Source organism: Ruditapes philippinarum, unplaced genomic scaffold (genome assembly GCF_026571515.1).
Source record: "Ruditapes philippinarum isolate M1 unplaced genomic scaffold, ASM2657151v2 ctg336_1_1_1_1, whole genome shotgun sequence".
NCBI lineage: Eukaryota > Metazoa > Mollusca > Bivalvia > Venerida > Veneridae > Ruditapes > Ruditapes philippinarum.
The window spans coordinates 195,776-213,063 of record NW_026859998.1 but is presented as its reverse complement, the minus strand read 5'-3'; the positions used below and the strand labels follow the sequence as shown (position 1 = coordinate 213,063).

General features: G+C 29.4%; 2 protein-coding genes across 5 annotated transcripts in view; one reads left to right on the top strand and one right to left on the bottom strand.

The window, feature by feature from the left end:
• Positions 1–12,398, top strand: part of LOC132758582 (dynein axonemal intermediate chain 3-like) — a 37,709-nt gene extending 25,311 nt beyond the window's left edge. Inside the window, exons 9-17 of the mRNA XM_060750271.1 lie at positions 2,382–2,521; positions 3,205–3,268; positions 3,657–3,787; positions 7,230–7,262; positions 8,506–8,544; positions 10,335–10,539; positions 10,867–10,958; positions 11,433–11,555; positions 11,801–12,398. Coding sequence (XP_060606254.1) covers positions 2,382–2,521; positions 3,205–3,268; positions 3,657–3,787; positions 7,230–7,262; positions 8,506–8,544; positions 10,335–10,539; positions 10,867–10,958; positions 11,433–11,555; positions 11,801–11,944 — 971 coding nt within the window. The 3' untranslated portion in view covers positions 11,945–12,398. The remainder of the gene's footprint in view (positions 1–2,381; positions 2,522–3,204; positions 3,269–3,656; positions 3,788–7,229; positions 7,263–8,505; positions 8,545–10,334; positions 10,540–10,866; positions 10,959–11,432; positions 11,556–11,800) is intronic.
• A 1,418-nt stretch (positions 12,399–13,816) lies between these two features.
• Positions 13,817–17,288, bottom strand: part of LOC132758576 (neutral amino acid transporter 9-like) — a 30,936-nt gene continuing 27,464 nt past the window's right edge. For all 4 annotated transcript variants that reach the window (XM_060750255.1, XM_060750254.1, XM_060750252.1 and 1 more), the window contains exon 14: positions 13,817–17,246. In XM_060750255.1, the coding sequence (XP_060606238.1) occupies positions 17,075–17,246 (172 nt within the window). In that variant the 3' untranslated portion in view covers positions 13,817–17,074. The remainder of the gene's footprint in view (positions 17,247–17,288) is intronic.

Genomic DNA, 17,288 nt, shown 5'->3' with positions numbered 1-17,288 from the left:
AGTACAAAAACAAACCTTTTTAGACCTTGTAGATTGGTAAAATTTTAATTGCAGGCATAAATTTTTAATGTAAAGATTGTATAGTTATACATAGCAAAATTTACAATGTACATTAATTTCAAAATTGGTATTTTTGTACACCTACAGTTGATATTATAAAGATTGTCTAAATCTTATATTGAATGCCCCATATCTTTATGAGGTAATCAAAATAAATGTTCTTGAATAAAACATTTCATTGATATTTTAAATGGTGTTTAGTGATAATTTGTTGCGGGCACACCAAACACTGTTATTTTCAAACCACGTACATGTATGTTTTTAATATATACATCTATGCATAAAATATTAGGTGTTTTTTTTTTACTAGGTAACTACATATTACTATGTTGAAGTGTAAATTGTACATGTACATGTAAATGATTGATCAAATTACGATAAAACTTTACATTTGGTTAACAATGTGTCTTATTTCAGATATCATGGAATCATTCCTAGAAATTTGATTAAATACTATGAAAATATATTTTATATATCAAATTTTTATTTAAAAGAACAATGATATTTTTATCAATGTGTTATAGATAAGTCTGAACCAGGTAGGGTTGCACAAGGGTGATATTGATATTGTTGGAAATAGTTTGTGTGAAACATAAAGAATAACATGTTAACTTTTAAAACAGAAGAAAAAATAGAATTTGGATGTCATATTTAGCATGACATAGAAACATAGCAGTGTTTTTGCCACCTCCTGACCTTGACAATTTTTTGATGAAAGAAAAAATCAATCTATTAAATTGAGCTCCTCCAGGTATTGAGTGGTTGTCAATGGAGTGTTGAATTTCTTTTTCTATTCCTCAAAAAAAAGTCATATAAACATACTATTTTGGTTGTCTAAATATGAAGAAAAAAATGTGATAGAAAGTTGGTATCTTTTAAGTGATAGATTCAATTTATGGCCATCATGGCTCTCTTGTTTAGATAATTTATTCACAGATTCAAAAACATATGAGCCGCGTCACGACAAAACCAACATAATGGGTTTGCGACCAGCATGGATCCAGACCAGCCTGCGCATTCACGCAGTCTGATCAGGATCCATGCTGTTCGCTTACAAACCCTATAAAAAGTAGAGAAACTGATAGCGAACCCATTAAGTTTGTTTTGTTGTGACACGGCTCATATGCACTTAGCACACAATGAAACTTTGATTGATTTGTACAAATATGTGTTATGGTTTTTGTTGGAAATCGAATATTCAACTGAAATTAAACTTTAAACTTTGCATGGATAGTTAAAAATAAATCATAGATAAACATATTTGTCAATGAATGTCATAGTATAAATGTTTTCCTCATTATTTCTCTATCTTAAGACCTTTATTGTTGGTATATATTAAAGTAATGTTACCTTTTGCCACGTGAAGCTATCTTGTAGGCAGTGGCTGGTTCTTCTTAGGTGCTTGACAGTGACATTTTAGGCCTTCCTTCACCAGAAAAGTTTGAAAGTCTCTACATTACTTTGACAGTGTCAGAGTGCTTTTAAACCTTAAAGTGAAAGAAAATCATCTCTGGTTTCTAGCATACATTTTAGTTAACATATTGGCATGTTTTACAAAGCGAGAAATACATGTAGTTAAGTGTTTAATCCTAATTGTATTAGGTCTCAAATTTGAAACAAATTAAATGTTTGATTGGAAAATCTTGTATCTCTTTTATATTTCTTATTTGTCACACTAGATTAGCACGGGTCTCTTTTTAAAAAAAAAAGAGATGTTAAGCAAAGTAGGTTTTAGAAAAAAAAGTAGTTCATGTCATAGTTGAGCAAGTTGTTTGGCAGTAGTAATCATATTAGAATTTGTACCTACCTTGATTCAATTAGAATAAATGGAGAAATATTGCTTAAAGTTTGTTATTAAATAGGGCACTGCTATTTTCTTGCGTGTACAAAATTCATTATTAATTCTATTACAATGTAATACACTGGAATGAGGCAGGCTTAAATTTGAGTGAAACTTTGCACTACTGGTACATCGTAGTTCTAACTTTTAAAAATGAGTGCATGGTGTTTTTTTATTATCGGGAAATGTAGTGATAAATTGCTAGTTGTATTTACATTCGGAAATATTTTTTATATTTTGCACATGGCATTTTATACAACAAACAGTAGTGATTTTCTTAGTTTTTATTCATGTATTATATATAAATACCTTAATTAAACATGAAAGTTTGTGTAAAATGTTTAACTTATACTTAGAAATATTGGTGCAACTGGAAAGGATTGGATGAAATATCAAGTTTTCTTTTATAGAACTTTTCTTCTTTGTAAAGAAACATAAAAGTGTTCTTTTAAAATCAATATTTTGCCTTTCTTCTTTAAAGTATCCAAAGCAACAGAAGGTGGGGTATCAGACAAAGAAGCCAGTGTTAGTGGTGGCTATTACTCATCTGGAAAGCCAGGATCCGGCAAAGAGAAAAGAACATTACAGAGTGTTAAAACTCACTTCTATGTTGGCACAGAGGTAAGTAAATTCATGTGAATTATCTTTAGAGATAATAAGATTTAATGATGACAGCTCTGTATGAATTTAAACATTATACCCACAGTGAAATGAAAATTTAAGTTGCTCATTCAGGGCAGCATTGACAGTGATTGATCTGTAATGATTTAAGGCATTTAGAAGTTTTATGCTATACCGGTACATTATGAATTTTTTTAAAAGATAATGCATGTGTTTATGGTGAAATAATTTTGTTTACAAAATATTATGGTGGATTCTTGAAAGATTTATAGCATAGAATGTCTCTGCTATTTAACACACATAAATATTATACATGTACTAAACATAATGAAATGGTGTGGAGGGTTTTAACTCCTTAGCAATAGCTTTGTGCATGCACCATTTGCTCTGAAGGAAGTACATGTATACAAACATATTTCTTCAAACAGGTATTTTGGAAGAATTGTTTCTCAAAAATTCAAACTAAAATTTTGTAAATTTTTGCAGCAGATGTATAGCTGTATACATTTTAAGAAAGCTAATTGATGGAAGACTTATAATGATGATATTGTTATTTATATATGTCAGCCTTATTAAATTCAAATGAGTTACAAACAATTGTTTATTTTAATGCTCCTACCCTATATGACAGATGTTTGTAGTTGTTGACAGTTGTAATTAACTTGTTTTGTTTCTGAATTTAGGATGGTGAAATTGTGTATGTTGACTGGATGCCTCAAAAAGATCAGGACACTGGAAAAATACAAAGTAATTCAATTCTTATAGTTCTTTGAATAGTGAATTTGTTTGAAATAAATCATGTTTAAACTAAGATCAGTGGTTCCGCAGGTGCAGGTTTTGTCTGAGATTGAGTGGTTCCACAGGTGTCAGTTTGAGTCTGAAATAATGCATTGAAGGGTAGCTGAGGTCTACCTTATCAACATTATCACAAAAAACATAATAGCCCTTATAACATAAAAACCTTGCAATTTGTATTTACTTCTTATATGAACAGAAGCAATCCTATATCCCTTATATGAATTTATTTTAGTTTGATTGTATTGTAAGCTATAAGCTTATTGAAACACTCTCAAATAATCTCTCCATTATGCCTAGGTTAATATTCTAGTGAATTTTGCTTTCCTTGTTCTTTCAGCTCCAAAGCCTGACTTTTACCATACAGTGCATGATGGGCCTTTGGCAACAGTTCAAAGGTCACCATTTTTCAAGGACGTAGTTTTGTGTGTGGGTGGATGGAATTTTACTATCTGGAAGGAAGGAGTTATTGTAAGTTATGCTTGGTATTAACATTATGATAATGATTTTAGTACATAGTTAATATAATAAATTTAAAAATAACTTTCATTATTATAATATCTTATTCATGTACATTTTATACTTACTAATTATATAAAATGTTGTTCATATCAGTAACTGCATTATCAATGATCATTTATCAACAAACACCAATCATAAACTTGATTTTAAAATATTTCAACAATCAATATAATACTTATTATTTTTAATAGTTTATCCAACTTTTTGTCAGATGGTTCAAATCAGTTGCATTATAATCAAATTGAAAAGATTGTTGAACAAAGAGTTTTAACATTTTTAAAACTTTTCTACAAGCAAAGAAAGTGACATCACATTATACAATAATTCATTTAGGAGGCAAAAGAATAACTTATGTGCTAATGATGTCATTAACACACATTTTGGTCTTGTGAAAACATTGTTCTTTAAGATAGGTAATACTCTAACAATTACAAACTAGTTAATTGCCAAAATGGTGTTCACACAAAACATTTTACAAAATGTCTATGAGTAAACAAAGTGAAAAAGTGTAATAATAAGTATTGTTGTTTCTATGTTCTATTTTTAGCAACAGAATGCACCGGTACTTTTATTTTAAAGCGGGAATATGATTGCCGCATAGTTTTCTCGCTTTCAAATATACTCCAATTATTTTATTAGAAAAAAATGTATACAACTGTTTGAAATTCTTATATAATCACTGACACTGTATCAGTGATTTATACTGTATTACTCTTGTCTTTGACTTGTATTGAATAAGTATTTCATTCTAGAACTTTCATTATTTTAAAGTGATATATTTTAGTCAAATCACTTTACAAATGTGTTGAATCTTTCACTCTTGAACTGTCAACTTATTAGAGTGATATATTTCTAGATGAGTGATTTCTTTAATGAGTGTTGTATCTTTCACTCTAAAATTTTCCACCTTCATAGTGTGATATATTTTTAGAAGAATGATCACTTTTAAACATGATGAAATCTTTCACTCTAGAATTTCCAACTTATTAGAGTGATATATTTCTTGATGAATGATTTCTTTTAAGAGTGTTGAATCTTTCACTCTAAAATTTTCACCTTCATAGTGTGATATATTTTTAGAAGAATGATCACTTTTAAACATGATGAAATCTTTCACTCTAGAATTTCCAACTTATTAGAGTGATATATTTCTTGATGAATGATTTCTTTTAAGAGTGTGGAATCTTTCACTCTTGAATTTCCACCTTCATAGTGTGACATATTTCTAGAAGAATAATCACCTTTAAACATGATGAAATCTTTCACTCTAGAATTTCCAACTAATTAGAGTGATATATTTCTTGATGAATGATCACCTTAATTTAAACATACCCGGTAATGAATCTTTCACTCTAGAATTGTCAACATTTAGAGTGATATATTTTTAGATGAATAATCACCTTTAAACATAATGAATCTTTCACTCTAGAATTGTAAACTTATAAGAGTGATATATTTCTAGATGAATAATTTCTTTTAAGCATGATAAAACTTTCACTTTAAAATTTCCAACTTACTAGAGTGTGTTGTTTTTGTCCTAAATGAATGATCACTTTTAAACATTTAAACACGTTGAATCTTTCACTGTAGAAATTTAACATATTAGAGTGATATATTTCTATAAATCACTTATAAACCTGTAGCTTAACCCTGTGTGAAACCTTGTCATAATTTTATCAGCCTTTGCATGTTTTAGCCTTGGTGACGTCAGATTTTCACTGATTTAAAATACTGTTGAATATGGATTTATTGAAACAGTGTGAATTTTCACGGATTTTATGTCAGTTATCATAAATGAACTTTATGTTATGAAATCGTAACAGATATTTGATAATGTATATTGTCATATTAAGGTTAATTTATAAGTATTATGAACCCTAATGTAAATAATCATTAGAATTTGTCATTGTCATTATATTGGAAGAAATAGTTATGATTATTGAATCATTATGTTTTTTTTTTTTTTTTTTTTTTTTTATTTAATTTAGTTTGAACTACCTGATCAAGCTAATGAAAGAATTTCAAACTTGAAAGTTATATTTGAAAAAAATAGGTATGATCATTTCTGACATCAAATATATTGGGATATATATTTAAAAAAAAAGTGAAATCTGATCCAATTGAGTGCGAAATTGTAATATAGCAGATAATATAATTAACAACAACAAGAACAACTGGACTTTGCTGGTTGTTGATACAGCCGCAAATAATTATCAGTGAAATTCTGAATATTGTTTTATGAGTGAATTCTGTCTGAATATGTATACTATATATATTATGCAAATTTTTCTATTTAAAACAATAATTATGCCCGCCATTTTCATACCCGTGTGAGTTATAAACCCTGTATATCATCCCAGTTTTGCTTGCGTTTTCAGATTTATGAAAAGATATTCTTTTAAAACACGCTGTGTATAATAAAAAAAGGTAGCCTGCGAAAGGTTTTGTGCATCCCTATAATTATAACATATTGTATAAATTACTTTACTGGTTATATCAGCATTACAGTGATTAATTTTCAGTAATAACCGTTCAATTTTATCATGAATTTATAGCCATTGTTCATTTGAATTAATAGTACAAATGTATTGTTAATAAATATATATATGCCATAAACCATGCAATATATATAAAAAAACTCTCAAAGTTGTCAATTCTTAAACATTGTTAAAAAAAAAGAAAGAAGGTGTTTTGGTTTATTTAATGTAAAGAAGACATTAATAAATATCATTAATAGAATGTAACTATATACATAGCAATATCTATATAAATAGCAATATGCATGTTTGGGTACATGTAGACACATTGTATGCAAGTAGATTTAATTAAAATGAAATCTTACTAACACATGTAACACTGCCTTTTTAATGCTGTCACACATCGTTATAGAAAATACAATTACATGTACATGTATTAGGTCACTAGCTTTTTCATTATCCTCACATGCTTTGTAATACTTTGTAGTAATTTGACTGTAGTCCCCTTAGGTTTGAAGTGTTTTTGTTTGAATCCTATCTGTTAACACAAGGAGTTTGACAGGAGAGCTATTAATACTCCCAGATAGTTGTGTATTCAAGTCCCCTTCCCCCCAAGAATGTTTTGTGATGGATGTTCAAATTCAGAAGAGCAAGCTTATAATCCATCTACAGTTTGTGAGATCTGCAGTTCTACCCAGATGTTAAATTGTTTATGTTAGATTAAAGAAAGTGCTTCATGGTCTTTCAAGGACTATAAATGCTTGAATGTTGCCAAATAACTGTAATGAATAATGTCAAATAGATTTGTTGTTGTTTTTTGACTACCATATGTATGAACATAGAGAGTTGGTTTTAAGATATATCAGTGTTATAAATGATATATATTCACATGATGTTTGGTATCATATATACAGATAGACAAGAATAATCCTAATGCAGCAGAGATGGTAAGTGTTAAAATGCACAGTCATTTAAAGATTCTCAATGTCAGTTACAATCATTACATATTTTGTAGTATAGGACAAGAAAACAGACAATATAATGTTTTTTTTTTTATTTCAATGTATAATTTATTTCGATATTTTCAATTCATTTAAGACAATGAATATTACTTTGGTTTTTACTAAATGCATTAAAACAAATGAAGGGTGTCTTGTAAAATAGTTTGGAATTAAGAAAATTAAATTAAGAAAATTAAAAAATTGGGTCCTTATAGAAAGCTTTGAAATCATCAAATTGACAGAGCACATTTTTCCTAAATTTATAAGTCAAGTTTTTTTTTTTGGTAAAAGATCAAATAAAATAGTTTTTTTTTTCTTTTAGTTTACTGTTTTATATTTTAGCAACCACAAATTCAACATAAAAACTCTCCATACATTTTAAATTTCATGTATTCTGCAACTGTATTTTCTTTTACAATAAACTTAATTTGTCAGAATCTGACAATGATTTTAAGACATTCATATCTGATGATGGGTTGCACAAAACAGAAGAGAATCTTTAACAAGCCAGTTTTGAGTCTGAAGAATTTAATTAAACTATTGCAAAAAAATGGTTTTTAGATTGTATAGATTTGTTTTAACACTGGTGTGCTTTTATTTTTGGTATTGAAATGTTAAAAGTTTTCAATGATAATTGGTTCCAAAATTTGCATAGATAATAGGGGTGTGTTAATATATTATATGATTTGAATATAATGTATGTTTGATTGATGTGAATTTTTTCATTGAAATGCTTGATTGTAAACAGTTTATAGGCTAGAATATGTTCTTAATTTTGATGTCATTCTCATATTTTGTATAGGTAGACAAAAACATATTTTGGCCTCAGAAGTTCATTAAATTTAACCCCTTAACCCGCTAAATTTGTGTAATGGATTTGCCCAGCCTTGAATTTGGAACAGTCCATTCAAAGTTTAAGGGATTTTAGAATTAAAATGAATGTACACAAATTTGGCTGTGTATACCACCAGAAGTTTACCTATACATATCTGAGTGGATTATAAATATATAAATACAAGCTAGACATTTAGTTTTAGACATTAAAAGAAAAGTTAAAATTGTTATTATTGTTTAAATTATTTAAAATGGTATACTAAATCAGTTATGATCTCAAAATTTATAATTTGTAATATGGCCTATATGTCAATATTCCCAAGATGCGGTTATAAACATTGCATAATATTTATAGGCGAAATTGATAGATCCAACAGAAAATGCAGCGTTGAAGGTATTATAGTGCCCGTGTATTTGTTGATTTATGACATATCTGTTATAATATTAAAAGTAGCTAAATGTTGCAAATAACATACCGGTAATGCTTTTGATGTTTTCAGGTTTTTGGTTGCTTGAAGTATTGAATTTATTTTTTGTGATGACATAACTTATTTTCTTCAGTGTGTTTGTGACCATTGTACAGATAGTAAGAGTTCCATGAGTCGGCATCAGGCTATATGATAAATAAGGAATTAGGGATCAGTTGTGTTTAGTCAATTTTAACATAACTTTTTGGTGTTATTTTTTATGAAACGTTAAGTGTAAAGTTTGATCAGAATTGAAATATAATTAAAGGAGCTCCACTGAGGTCAAAATGCCAAAAACATAACAAATGAAATGTTTTCATCGATCAATTGAAGCACTTAAAGATGGAAACAGTGCAAAGGATAATAAAGTAATATACTCAGAATTAAAGTAAAAACCAACCCTTTTTTCTTTGCAATTCTTAAATCGATTTGACAGAAAACTGTTTCAAAGCATATCATTTTTAGGTCATTTTGTACAATAAAAATTAATGTACAACTGTACTAAAAAAATAACGGGATGAAGGAATGATCTGAAAATGTGCACACTACTAGTTATTGGGTCAGATATATACATTAATGATTCACAAATCTCTGGAAAATATTCCCATGTCCGTCATGTAAAAAAATGCAGTGGAGTTCCTTTAAGGTTATGATTTGAGCCACGTCATGACAAAACCAACGTAATGCGTTTGCGACCAGCATTGATGCAGACCAGCCTGCGCATCCGCGCAGTCTGATCAGGATCCATGCTGTTCGCTAGCAGTTTCTTTACTTGTTATAGGGTCTGTAAGCGAACAGCATGGATCCTGATCAGACTGCACAGATGCCCAGGCTGGTCTGGATCCATGCTGGTCGCAAACGCACTGTTGGTTTTGTCATTACTAGGATCATATGAAGATGTCTAATTGTAAGCTTAATTTTGATAGTTTTGCAATATCCAGACCAGAAAATTTAGTTTGAATTTTGCTAGAATTAACATCATGGAAACCATTTATATAACAAAATCATCAGTATTTTCAAAATAAGTATAAGTTGGATTTTTCACCATTTTTTTTTGTTTCAATCAGCAATAATAAAGATAAAATCCAAAACATAACAACAACAAAAACAACAACAACAAAACCAGAATATACTCATAATGAGAGTTTATAATGAAAATGATCTTTTTCAGGTTTTTGTGTGTGATAAAAATGCTTGTTTCAGATTTAAATTGTGATGTATGTCAGCCAGAATATTCATACTTGCACCTGTTTTTAAAATGACATATTTTTATGTTATATTATTTAGGTTTTTTGAACTGCACACTGCATGATTGTGATGTTGATTTTTTTTTGTATTCAGAAATGTCCTTTAAAAGATGTGTTGTGTATAAATATCTATTAAGTATGATAAAAGCTTGTTTCGAAACCATATCCCATGACATTAAGTTCATATTAATATACATGTCTTATTAAGTTTATGTTAATATACATGTTAAGTGTCTACTAAAATATAATAGTCTGTGGTCTTGTGATCATTATAAAAAAAAATTGCAGTCTTTTTGTTTATTTAATATCTGCTAACAAAATCAATATTTGCATGACAACTACCATTCCCCACCCACATTCATCCGTATTAAACCCTTTGACACCCTTTATCCATTCCAGAATAGTTCAATACTATTTTCTATGAATCTTTGACTTCTATACCATCTTATTCATTTGTATAAATTTTTCAGTCGGGACCAATTTTACAATCAGCACCAAATCCTGTACGCCTGACATCTGGGCACTGGTCACCATCACGTCCTGGCGTGTTCTACATCTCCAAGGTTGATGGTAGTGTTGATGTATGGGACCTGTTAGACAAGACACACGAGCCTTCAATCACACAGAGTGTGTCACCCGTAGCCATCACCTCTATCTACCCGTTCCCAGTATCTCGTAAGTTTATAATTATCAAAGATTATTACATGAATAAATTCATTAATTCAAGGCAAAACTCTTCTATGTTCATAATTACTTATTTGTGTATAAATTCATGTAAAATTAGTTACATTTAGTGATTTTTTATGATGATCGTGGAAAACAAGTGGTGGGATGGTCGAGTGGTAAATGTATTTGACTAGTAATGAGTGGTTGTTTCCTTGAGTATGAAACTTAACACTCATTGCTCAATACTTGTTGGTTCCAGGAACATATTTGAAAATGTTTCTAGCTTCCTACACAATGGAACTAAAATAAATTATGTACAAATGGTTTGTATTTCAGACAAGCAGCATTTACTGGCTGTAGGTGACAATGCTGGTACTCTACATATACTAGAGATACCATGGAGCTTAAGATTATCTACACCTAATGAGGTAAAACTCTTACCATTTCTACTTTATTGTCTATTCTTTACCCCTTAGCCAATTTATAAAATTTAATATTTAAAGTTCAAAATCTGTAAAGCGATAAGTGTTGCTACTTATTAACAAATCATTAGAATTGTTTTAACATGCTTTGTCAGAATGTTTAATATGCCATATCTATTAGCTCTATAAATACTTTTTGTTGCTTTCAATATTATCAGCAGATAAAGATATAAAAATTTCTAAAAAATAAAAAGTTCTTTCAGAGCACTGTCCTTGCCCTGACTCAATTTAGAACTATTTCTTTCATTTCAATTGATTTCAATATCAAAAGACTGGAATTAAACAGCTAAAGTGTAGTCAGATACATGTAGAAGGCATGGATGTGTAGGCTGATTGGTGGTCTAAAGAAGTTTTAATTTCCACCAGCATTACGATGGTCAGTACCTGAAAGTATTGCACAGTTGTCCTCTTCTATTTCAGCTGACGGGTGTTGCAAATTATATAGAGCGTGAGGTTAAGAGACGATCATTTGTTGTTCAGAGATGGGACTTCAGAGAAACTGAGAAACGTGAGATTGAGGCGGAAGCTAAAAGAAAGGCTGGTGTAAGTATTTATAAACCACAACTATTACATTCATTTAAAGTTTTATCATATTGAAAAATTGATACAGTGATCAAGAGACCTACCAGGGGTCAATTTTAATTTTTTCATGCAATTGTTTTTTAAATTAATCAAATATTGTATATATTATACAAGTAATTGTAACATTGTTTAAATAATTAACTATGACTTTATGATATCAACATTTCAGCATTTTTAAAATACAATTGAATCTGTTCTAATTTTAGATTGCGCCGAATGTTATCCTGACAGATGAAGAGGTTGAATATCGTCAGAAAAATGAATATCAAGCTTATGTTGAGGTGGAAACCAATTTCCTACGAGAACTAGGAATATTGAAAGAGGATGCAGAACCTCTCCCAGAAACGTAGGCTGTATTTATAATTAGGATCTGGTGACTGCCAATAAACTACCATCTTTTTCAGTAAATAGGAATGACTTACATGCATTGTATATGGATTTGACTAGGTTATAAAAAGTGATAAAACATGGAATAATTTATTTTTTTTCTTATTTTTTTCACTTTTGGTTGTTTCTCTCCGTCCATGAAAGACATCTCTGTGATACAATGAACTTGTCTAAACTGTGCTTTTATGTACATACATTATTATTGTACTTGTTTGAAAATATTTGTGTTATTTATGAAGAAATATTTGTTACTTGTTATGTATATATGTATGGAAGTGTATTTTCAATAAAACTGAAAAATTTCCTTCACTCAAAGGTGCACACTGAGAGATGGGAAAACAAAAAAAAACAACAACAATTTTACATGTCAAAAATAGTTTTTTATTAATTTATATGAATAAACATTTGAAACAACAATCAACCTTTTTTCATCTTACATCACAGAATTTACACATTACAGTGTAACCTCTGCAGTGTGGCCCTCTGTAGAGTAACAACTTTCAAGAGTAAGCATTCATAATAAATTTAACCTCTCTAGAGCAAACACCTCCCAACAACAACCAAGATTTTATTGTATCCAACACGATGTTGCTCTGCAGAAGTTGTTTTGAATATCTTTTGGCAAAAATCATAACATATCTGAGCTACATTTAGTTTCAGTCATTTTGGTCCATGTGGAGATTAAAGTTTGTCAGTCAAAAAAAAAAAAAAGCCCATAAAATTACGACAACATCAATTGTGTATTATTGTGAAATTTGCATTGTGCTTATACTTAATTTGTTACACATTAAAATTTGAACAAAATGACTGCAATAAATAAAAATCCATTCTTTTAACCTCACTAGACATGGTTTATTTATATACTTTGAAAGTTAGTTTGTAGCTATTTTCAATTTTTTTAAAATAAGTGAAAATAACCGCTAAATAAACAAAACAACTACATACATTCAACAATGAATTACACTTTTTTTTACATTTTAATTGGAAAAAAATAAATATTTAATGATCTCCCAAATCCAAATTATTTTAAGTCACTTTTCATACTTAAATAGTAACAGTCAGAAAAATTTATATCTATTCTTGTATTGTTTAAAGTATTCTATATTCTAATGATTTGATTACCTATCAACATATGTAAATAGCATACATAAATGAATTTGCAAGTTCTAAGAAAAACTAGGCAAAATATCATTGTAATTTGAATATTGTTTGAATAGTAGATTATTTAAAAAGATATAAGTTTATTAATTTGAAAATATCAAAACAAACAATAGAGCATAATACTATTTCAATAAACCTATCTTATAAAAACTACAGACTAAAATCTGGAATGTTAACACTTAATGCAACCAGAATATATGCAACTTTTTCTGTTTTAAGACTACAATATTATCAAAAGATGTTAAAAATGAATATTTATCATACAATATTCTCACGGTTTGCTGGCACCGACTGTTTATCACATTTTTGGTCATATCGCTGCAGTCAGTCAACCCATAGACTTTAATTGTCAATTAAAGTCTATGGTCGACCTAACTGGCTTTTACTAACTAACCAATAATTACCAATTTCTCAACAAGTGATAAACTACTGATCCAACATGATTTCTTAGTCGTGAGACACAAATGACCATAAGATTCAATGTAAAAGATCCATTGTCACCGAGACATAACATACCGCCCATGGTTCGTACAAGCGACCACTTAATTACAAACCTGGTGCTCTTAACTATTGAGCAGGCGATGAATGTATAAAATGTGTATTTTGTGGAACATAAAATATATGGGCACTGTATATATGAATAACAACTCTACATACTCAAAGAGAGCTTAAAAAAAATTTCACATTTATTCTTGACATTGAATTTCTTTACAAAAAATATATAGTGAAAAATACAACCATATTTCTGTATAAAGTGCAGCAAAAGTTACTGCTTTGCTATTTATTACATTGTTAATACACATATGTCATAGTAGTTCGTTGAAAAAAAACACAACAAAGCAGCCATTTATTTTTATAAATTGTAAAATCTTCATTGCATACACATGTGAACAAGAAATGGCAATGTCTACAGTACAATACATGTAAGTCAAGATAATGATTCATTTTGAAATGAAAATAAAGATAAAAAAAAGTAAACATAACTTCAGTTAAAATGTGAAGATAGGTAACTGAGAATGTAAAATATGGTGGTCATAGGTAGGTAGCCGAGAATGTGTATAAAGGTTTTGATTGTAAAAGAAAATATGGTGGTCATACGCACAAAACATCATTTAAAGGTAGTAAAAGGTGCAAATATTTTAAGGTGTAAGGTGCATACATTATTTAAAGGTAGTTAATGCTAACACATGACAAGGAGGAAGGCTTCTAACATAATTTAAAGGCAGTTTTTAATATAGGTGTGGAAGGTGCAAATATCTTTAGGTAACATATAAGGGTTAAAAGGTGTACACATTAAGGTTAATTACAGGGAGTGATAAATACTAACTAACTATTACTACTATGAACGTCATAAGAGACGGGTTTTTTTAAAGAGGAGGTCTCATTGAGAGGACTTTTAAGTAATGAAAAATAATAGTAGTTATCTAATTATTGCAAACATGTCAATGTAGTTTAAGAATTTGATAATATGGTCTCTAGTGATGTACAAAAAAACGAGGGGAAAAAATACAAAATGAAATGAGCCGCGTCACAACAAAACCAACATAGTGCGTTTGCGACCAGCTTGGATCCAGACCAGCCTGCGCATCCGCGCAGTCTGATCAGGATCCATGCTGTTCGCTTACAAACCCTATACCAAGTAGAGAAACTGATAGTGAACAGCATGGATCCTGATCAGACTGCGCAGGCTGGTCTGGATCCATGCTGGACGCAAACGCACTATGTTGGTTTTGTCATGGCGCGGCTCAAATATTCCTACACGTCCTAGATCTGTCTTGAATCTGATTCATAAAGATCATACAACAGTAATGAATACAGGGCTTTAATATGAAGGTAATATAATGGTAACTTGACAGGTGGAAGCGGACCTTTTGGTCCCCTCTCTGCAATCAGATTAGAACCAGCGGGATAGTTTCATCATATGACAGAATCTTAAGTCCTTATTGAAATTGATATACAGGACTGCGACAAAAAAAATATAATTTATAAGACATGAAGAAAACATCACATATATCACACAAAGAAAACACTGAATATATCAAACAAAGAAAACATTGAGTCTATCAGAAACAAAGAAAATACTGGATACAAGTAGAAAACAACACTGAATCTATCAGAGACACAGAAAAACAATGAATATATCAGATATATAACCATTGGATACATCAAAATATGATAATTTGGGTAATTTACTTATAACTTTATGAGAAAAGAATGTAATTTACTTATAACTTTATGAGAAAAGAATGTTTCTAGTAACAATATAACATCCAAGGTACAAATAACACACAAATATATTCACAAAGTTTCATTTACATGGGTATCAATAATGAAAAATAATATATTCATAACATTGTAAGCACTATTAACAAAGTAAACAAAATAACAATATAACAACAAAATTAATGGAGAAATATCATGAGTATTGGAAACAGGTTTTTGTTCACAGTTCAATATTAAGACTTTTGTCCTTTCAAGTACATTTGGATTAAAATGCCCCTCAAAGTATAGTAAAATTTACAACTGTGCAGTAAGATTTAATGAATTTTTAACAAAATGTTTTGTCTTTTTTACAAATAATTCATTTCTATTTATAAAGTTACAAATAAACATGGTCAAAACGATGTTCAAAATTTCAATTTTTAACTACTAAGAAAATATTTCTTAATTTTCAAGTTTCTTTAATAAAAAGAAAAATAACAGCAACTTGCAAAAAAAGACCATTTGAATACATGTATGTCTAATAATGTAAAATGATTCAGAACAATTCATTTTATTTTCAGTAAAATTACTTTTTAACACTATGTAAACTGGTTTTGTAAATTAACTGAAAAGAAAGCCGGACATGGAAATTAAGAAAATATGTTTTTATGCCAGGGGTTTCAAGATTAAAAGTAAATCACATGGCCAATATTTTGGTCTGACAACATAAAAATGCCAACCAGTCTTGCTCTGTACAAATGACAAAGGTATGTCTATATGCTAGCACTACAAATTATTAATATCAATTAACTTTCACAAAGTTTGATAAATAAATGAAAAATGGCCATACATGACCTTTATATAATACAAACATTGCACAAGTGAAAATATACTATCACAATAAAGCATTTTGACTTTTTTTTTCAATTTTATAATTTCACAAATCACATTTTGTTTTACAAAAAGTGCAACTTACATAAAAGCACCATTAACATACCTCTAATTCTGTTATTAAGAGTACTTTATAATGTAATATGACAATATTAACCATTAACATACATTGTAAATAATAAACAAAGATTCTGCAGTCAAGAAAGGCACTATTCTAGAACTAAGGCATGTATCATGCTAATGAATGCACCTGTATACCACTATGTCCGTGCTAAAATCCTTACCAAAGAAACAAAAAAATATAAAAATCCTCAATTTTTAGCCTTAATGCCTCCCATCTTCAACCCTTAGCAAAATGGAGTTATCTATACAAAGTAACATATCAAGATATGACAGTTCTTTAAGAACAAATTATATGCTCCTACCAAAAAATAAAACATACAAGGAGTGCTAAAAGCCCGAAGTAAACTTATTCACACTATTTACTTGAATCAGGAAAACTGAAGTAATAGCAAATGCATACATCTTTCAATTTACCATAATTCTACCTTGCTTAATTTTTAAAAATTATCTCCCTTGATGATACTAAAAAATGTTTAATGATACTTTTCTTGAGTATAACTAAACTCCTAGCCAATGCATATATCTTTCAATTTACTCAAGCAAGAAAATAAAATATTGACCATGTTATGTACTATTCTATTGTATATACACAAGTAAAATATTTCAGAATACAAATGTGGAAATGCATAGTGCATTGCTGTGTTATTTCTGAGACTAATATCAACCTCAAGTCCTCTTTCTTTTTTTACAACTTCATCAAAACTGACCATTGCTACTTAACCAAGTAGTAAGAACTGGCCTATAAAGTTACCAAGTCCAATCAAAATGAGAAATGAGTGGAAGATGATAATTGGTAGAGTTAATGTCCCTGCTTGGTGTCGTATCTTCATGAAAACAAGACAAGGTAGGGCAATAGCATAGGAAAACCCACAGAATGCACCAACAAACCTAAAAATACATCAAAGAAATAATACAATGAGTATGGTTCAA